At 36.0% G+C, this 7,689-nt stretch overlaps 1 protein-coding gene across 1 annotated transcript; it reads left to right on the top strand.

Annotated features, from left to right (window-relative positions):
• Positions 1-1,433: 1,433 nt before the first annotated feature.
• LOC103135335 (B-cell receptor CD22-like) lies at positions 1,434-3,007 on the top strand (the record flags this gene model as incomplete). Its single annotated transcript, XM_016669394.1, has 5 exons — positions 1,434-1,755; positions 1,830-2,087; positions 2,301-2,376; positions 2,616-2,655; positions 2,756-3,007. Coding segments are annotated over 5 exons (933 nt in total), but the record flags the coding sequence as incomplete, so codon positions are not given.
• Between the last annotated feature and the right edge of the window lie 4,682 nt (positions 3,008-7,689).

Raw genomic sequence — 7,689 nt, 5'->3', positions numbered from 1 at the left:
TGTTTGATCTCCTGCTGTGTGATATTGACCCGATTCACCACAAGATTTTATATTGGAAGTCAAATAATTTGGTAAGAAAATTAAACTTCATTTAACTTTTCCAGCTTAAAATCTGTTTAGCACAGTCTGTTAAAAAATATCTATATACTCTTATTTTCAAAGTTTGATTCAAAATGTTTCTTCTGTTTGTTTTTTGGTATTCAGTTTTGTTTACTGACTCTTCAGAGTCTGATGGCGACTCTGTCTGAGAACATGTTGACAGTCAACATGTTACTGAGTGTCTTCTTTCTTCCAGGTGAGATGTTTGTTTGCTTCCTTTCATTTGGAGAATGTGAGACTTCACATGAATCACTTTAGTCTAAAATATTTGATTCTGACTTTGCTGAAATGCTCTATAAGTAACATGATGCAGCTGAACTGCAGTTTGTTGATCATGAAGTTTCTCTGCTGACAGATTTTGCTCCACATTATGTTCATCTATTGTCTGTTTTTACAGGTGTTAATGCTGAAGGTTGTCAAAGTCATACAGCTGACTTTGTCATTAAAACACCAAATCCCATTGAAGCACTGAGTGGATCGTGTTTGCATGTCCCATGTAGCTTCACATTTCAATATGTAGAAAACGATTTTAACAATGGAGGAAAAGCCTCTGCCAAATGGATTCCAAGTACTAAGAATATTTTTGACATCAGTCAGGGAGTTAATAACCATAAAATAAATATTACTGGAGACATAAATCAGAAAAACTGCACCACTGTGTTTTCTGGTATCAAGACAACACAAGAAACCAAATACTTCCTCAGAATCGAGAGAGGTAAATACAAGGCAACAGCTTGTTCTACTTCTCTTCAGATAAAAGTTCAAGGTAAGACTTTTACTCTACACACCTTCACAAAGTTATAGAAATAAATTGGTTTCAATTATTTTTTTAATTAACATTCACATTATATGTTTGTTTATCTTTTATTGTCTATTTTATATTTACGTAAATTCTGTAATCCAGTATAGTTTGTGGTACATCGAATATCGTTCAGTTCTGAAGGAGGGGAGTCAAATGTTCTTTTTTTTTTGGTTTTTTTTCCCTAAAGACAAAGATTTCTGAAGTGTGACCTTGTAACACTTTGTTTTTTCATACTTTATGTCAAACCCAATAGTTATTTTGGTGCTTCTCATAATTTCAGAGCAAATTTAGAGTCAGGTTTCACACATGCGTTTTCGACTATGTGGTAAATGAGAGTCAAAAATGCAATTTCATTGGCTTACTAGATAATTCTTTTTTATCTTAAGAGATATATATAGAAAATGGTTACCAGACAGTTGTTTAGTTACTCCCGAGCTTCAAGAAATACAGAAAAAAAAAATTAATTGCATGGAGGCTTTAAATGTTTAAAAGTGTCAAAGTACATTCGGAAATCATTTGAGACTAATTTTTTTACTATTTTTGTGAATCACCAGATTCTCCTCGGAGTCCCAGCATTAATGTTCCCTCTGACCTGAAGGAGCATCAGTCTGTCACTGTAACCTGCTCAGCTTTCACTCCCTGTCCACACTCACCTCCTGAACTCACCTGGACTCTCCAACAAGACTCTCTCAGTCAAACAGAGAAAAACACAGATGGAACCTTTACAACTAAAATCCAGGAGACCATCACTCTGTCAGACACACATGATGGATACAACATCAGATGCTCTGCCAGATATCCTGTGATTGGAGGAAACAAGACAGCAGAGACAGAAGTGACTCTCAGTGTTTCATGTAAGTGATCCTGTCAGCAGGTCATGGTTCAGCTGTTTTTGATCAATAAAGTTCATGTGTCTCATTTTCCTCAGATGCTCCTAGAAACACCTCAGCATCCATCAGTCCATCAGGTTTGGTGTCAGCAGGTAGCTGGGTGGAGCTGAGCTGCTCCAGCAGAGCCAAACCTCCACCCAGATTTACCTGGTTCTGGAACAGCAAAGATGGGGCCACTAATGTGTCTGTGGAGCAGGTTTACAGCTTCAACGCCACTGAGGGAGGAGAGTATTACTGTGTGGCTTCAAATGATCTGGGAAATCAGACATCATCAGTGGTCCAAATTAACATTGAAGGTAATTACTAATTGATATTCAGAACTATAAGACTAAAGCCATTTGATGATGTCCTTTTCAGTATTGATGTTTAGTGTGTGTCTGTGTGTGTGCATTGTTTTAGTACCAAACTGGAAACATTAATTACATTTCTTCTGATGTGCTCTAAAAATAATTTTTACTCCTTTCAAAATGCACATTTGTTTAAACTTTGTTTCTCTTTTCTATGAACAGGGAGTTTCCCGTTTTTGATCGTACTTCTCGCAGTGATTGTTGCCATTGTGCTCATCTGGCTGCTGATCTTGGTTTGGTGAGTGTCAGATGTATTAATGCTCACACGATGTTGGATGATCTGTGTGCCCTGACATCTTAGTAAATGCCTATTTAATATGTTTTTACACTTGTTTCAGTCTCCTCCATCTTAGCTTCAATCTGATCTGATCTTATTGATCTTGATCCTCCAAAGTCATTCTTGTCCTCCCTCTCAGTTTGTGTTGGTACCTTAAAAAACCAGCAGACTTATTCTGACAGATCCTAACTGTCTTCCAGGTGGTTCAAATTCAAACATTCATCTTCACAGCACACTCAGGTAGGGACGCGTTCAACGTCCTCGTTTAGCAACGCAGCGAGTTTTCATTTCAAGATTTGTGGCGGCATTTGAAAGAAATCTGCATTTTTGTCCTTCACAGAGTGAAACCGATGAGAACATTTACGTGGAAATGTCAGGCAATAAACAAGATCAGGAACTCTGTTATGAAGAAGTCCACGTCCAAAGGAGAAGAGCTGAAGCTTCTGCTGTCTCACTGCAGGACGGCAGACAGCAGGAGGTAGTTTACGCTCAGGTCAAAATGTCCGTCCCGGCAAACGGCTCGGCACGAACCGTTAACAGTCCGGAGTCTCTCTATGCAGAAGTGAAGACAAAATAACCCGATATGCATAAAGATTATGTGATATTACCTTATGTTCCAGTATTAGATGTAAAAGAATGGAGCAGGCATAAATAAATGTTAAATAAGACAAACGTTGGCAGATATATTTCTGATATTCGACAGAAATGAAATTCACACGAGATGCCATTAGCAGATAGAATAGAAAACTGGCTTAATTTCTAAATGCTTGCCAAAAATGACTGTTTTGATGATAAAAATTTCAAACATGTTTTCCACAGAAAAACTAGTCACACATTTGTTCAGGTGTTGTACTTGATCTTTTCTTGCACACAAACTGTCTTTAAATGTTAATATCTTCTAAACAAACTTGAATCTTCAGGGTTTTTTGTTCCACAGCTTTTTATTGGCGATTGGCCAATCCATTCTAGCAGTTTTACTGTCTCTAAAACAGATCAGGAGTTTCTTTGGGTATGTTTGGGGAAAATGTTTTGCTTAGAAATCCACATTGTTTCATCTTCAGATTCTGGTCAGAAATGTTCTGGTGCATTTCTCCATTCATTTCTCCTTGAATTATTTAACGTCTTGCTTCTGCCTTTATGTACTGTTATTATTCTTTATTGATCTTTATGACATTTGTTTTACCACCAACTACTTAATTTGTGATGTAATAATTAAAATGCTGGGTTTGTGTTTTGAATGTGCATAATTAGCATAGTTGGGTAACATGATGCATTGTGGTGGGACTATTCAAAGGAAAAAAGAATCTATTTATTTTCTTTGAAAACCTACAGTTGGACTCCAACCAAAAATATTTAAGATTTATGTAAAAAAACAATGTAAAACCTACATATTTGTACATATTAATTTTATGTTAATCATTTTGTTGTGTCACTTCTTCTTTCGACCGCTGTCATCACCAACTCAGTTGAGCTGATGTGGCCACAATGACTGGAAAAGTATCAGCTGCACAATTTGTCATCTTTGGCCCACAAATTAACCGGCGCAATAATTTTACTTCATGTTTTGGTTTCAAGAATGTTTGACTGCAATAAAAGAAAAAAAAACTGTTGCAGTCGATGCCTTCATGCCTATCTGATGATTTGAAACTACATTTTGTATTAATGTGTGAGAAAAATTAACACATAAATAACTTCACTAAAGCCAGTTAATTCAGTAAAAAGTGAGACATATCCAGTTTTTTAAAACTCCAAAATTATAAAATAAAATTTTATACTTATATTGACTGCCATCATCTCAACAGTTATGTCAGATAATGTTATTATAAGAAGATATTTCTATCTTCTTATTTTTTTAACCTGCAGGTTTCGCCATTTAAATCTCTTGATATAAACAGAGGATTTTTACCTGTTGTGTGTTTGTCTCCATCTGCTGGATTCTCTCCTTCATGTCATGAGTTGACTGGTTGATTGCTCTTTGCTCAGTACTCAGAAAGCTCTGCATTGTGTCAGTGGTTTGTCCCGGTTTGTTCTGCAAAACTATTTGTATAAAAATGATAATTATTAATGCATAATGATTTTTATGCATTCATTTTTTTTATTTCAAAGCTTAAACTTGAGCATATTAAAAACAGTATATTTCTTTTATGTTTCACCCATTATTTATGTTTAAACAAAGTTCTTTGACATAGCTCTATGTTTTTGTATGTTTTTAAATTAATCTTTCTCACTTTCTTGCTATTTGGATTACAAAGAGTTTTAATGAAATATTCAGGAACTTTGTTGTTCCCTTTCTTTCCCTAAAAAACAGTTTAAACAGATTAAAACCATGACTGAACATATTGTCATACAGAATTACTTTATGGACGTAGCACAGTGTGTAAGTCTGCACTGTCTTCTCATCTTCTATCAATTTTTCTCCAGAATATTTTGTTGGTGACGTTTCACTACTAACAATAAAGTTTAGTTCTTTCCTCATGAACTGTCAGATCGATTATGAGTTCACTTAGATCCCATGTATTCAGTCAAACCTGAAACATGGAAAGTTTTAAGACTTAAAGTGGTTCAAGTCTGTACCGTAAAAGCTTGATGGTTTAGATATTATTTGCATGTGACTGTATTTCACTTGTCTGTCTCAGAGAAGTGGTCAGAGGTATGTCATGTCATGTTGCAGACAAACAGTTGTGAAAAACTATGAAATAGAAGCAGAAAAGGGAAGTTGGTTGTCTGGTTTCGCTACGTCCTCTTTGTGATGACCGCTCTAGTTTTCCTGGTTGAAGTCTCTTGATCGTATTGACCGCCATTTTAGGTTCTTTCACTTTAAAAAAAAAAATCATCTCTATTTATATTATTGACAAATAAATATGCTGGTAGTACATCGTCATGACACTTTTTGTAAACGTCATCCTTTGCAGGATTGTGTCATGTTGATGAAACAGGAAAGTAACATCTTCCCTTTTTCTCACAGAACAATAGGAGAACACTGATAACTTAGCATACAGATGTAAGTCTAAGCTAAACATGACCACACAATGACATGCATAGTTAGATATCATCTGCAGTTTGCACGAATTCTAACATTTAAGTCAATGTATGCATGGAAATCATCCGACAACTGGTGGCAAACAAGGATTCTATACAGCAGGTGCATTTCTTACAAGGCAAAATTTGCTCTAGTTTTAATTCTGCACTAAATATTCCTTCAGTGTCTATACTTTTTAACAAAAACAGTGCATAGGTCATCAACTTATGTTGTAAAAATCAATTGGTCATCTCACAGGATGTGCTATTCTCTGCAAAGTTTCAGACATCCTTTGAGCAGACGCTAGGTAGAAAACAATAAGAAAAAACAAAAACTTTTTGTGATTATCTTGATAGAAAATCAACCATGAAGAGTTAGAATAGAAGTTGTCCTGACATCCTATTTCACAAGACGGATGTCAGCAATAGTGACAGTCGCTTTTAAACAGAGAAGCTTGTTTGATCTCCTGCTGTGTGATATTGACCCGATTCACCACAAGATTTTATATTGGAAGTCAAATAATTTGGTAAGAAAATTAAACTTCATTTAAGCTTAAAGTCAGTTTGACACTGTCTGCACTATAAACTCACATTTTCAAGCAAAGTTCGATTCAAGTATTTACTTGATGAGACATTCTAAATGCTTTTTGCTGTTCAGTTTTGTTTATTGACTTATTGTTTTGTCAATGAATGGATGAAAGAGTGCAAGAGTCTGATGGCGGCTCTGCCTGAGACCATGTTGGCAGTCAGCATGTTACTGAGTGTCTTCTTTCTTCCAGGTGAGATGTTTGTTTGCTTCCCTTCCCACTTGGAGACATCACATGAATCATTTATATTGTGAAATATTAAATCCTGTAATTGTGGGAAGGTTCCTTATGTAACATACTAATGCTACTCTAGAGTTTGTAGATCAGGACCTTTGATGTTCGATATTTGTCTGTTTTTACAGGTGCCTGTGGGGCATGTGGTAAAAGTACGGCAAACATCTTCGTCACCACACCAAGTCAGACTCAAGCACTGAGTGGATCGTGTTTGGAAGTTCAGTGCAGCTTTAGATTGGACAACAAAGAGACAAGGTTTAAAAATGAAGCAGAAACCTCTGGGGCATGGATTCCAAGTGATAAGAATATATTTGACATCAGTCAGGGAGTTAATACCTACCCAATACAAATTACTGGAAACCTGAGTCTAAAAGACTGCACCACTGTGTTTTCTAATATAAATAAAAGTGAAGAAGGCAGATACTTCCTCAGAATAAAGAACAGTGACTACAAGGGAACGGCTTGTACTACACCTCTTTCAGTAACAGTCACAGGTAAGACCTTTACTTCGCTCCTTACTATATTGTTTTTTACATTAAATCCAGCTTCATCTTACTGACAACTCACTGATACCAGCATTTTTATTAGTAGTTGTGTCTACAGGCGCCAACATACTTTTCTTTTTTCTGTGCATTTTGTATGTTTAAACCACGTTACCAAATGCATTCAGTTGCATGTTGAGATTTTACATGTTTCAATCATTTTCACTGCAAGTGACATAACAGTTATAAAAGAATGGATTGCTCTGCTGGTTCCAGAGTTGTACTGTTATTGGGTGGCTCTCCTGGGCATTTGTTTAGTCTGTAAATGCTCGAGATACTAAATACTACTCACTCAACTGTTAGCAGCATTACGACACATCCGGATGGGGCACAAGAAAGTACAGGATGACATGACATTTCTCTGCTTAAGAAAATAAGTCTTTCATCAGACGCTCATTACTTCATTCAAACAATTTGTTGTTTGGCAGTTTTGATTGCGAACATATTCCACCTAATTTTTTTATGTTATGCTAATTTATTTGTGTTTAATGTGAAATAATAGATTCTCCTGAAAAACCCAGAATTGAACCTGATCTGAGCGATTTGAAGGAGCATCAGTCTGTCACTGTAACCTGCTCAGCTTTCACTCCCTGTCCACACTCACCTCCTGAACTCACCTGGAATCTCCAACAAGACTCTCTCAGACAAACAGAGAAAAACACTTTTATTACTATATGTTCAATATAATCAAACTACTAATATGACTATGTAGGCTTTTCTTTGTGCTGTTATGTATTTGTAACTCTAACTTATATAGGAATAAGAGCTCTTGGGAGCCTCCTTGTGGGCTGATAAATCTATGCAGAAGATTTGCAGCAAATCATATTTGGATCCATTTACTGTCGAACTCTTCTCATCAGTTCTTTTTTCTCTTTTTTTTTGTCATTTCATGT

Source organism: Poecilia formosa, unplaced genomic scaffold, assembly GCF_000485575.1.
Source record: "Poecilia formosa unplaced genomic scaffold, Poecilia_formosa-5.1.2 Scaffold24, whole genome shotgun sequence".
Classification (NCBI taxonomy): Eukaryota; Metazoa; Chordata; class Actinopteri; order Cyprinodontiformes; family Poeciliidae; genus Poecilia; species Poecilia formosa.
This window is presented reverse-complemented; position numbering and strand designations above follow the sequence as displayed.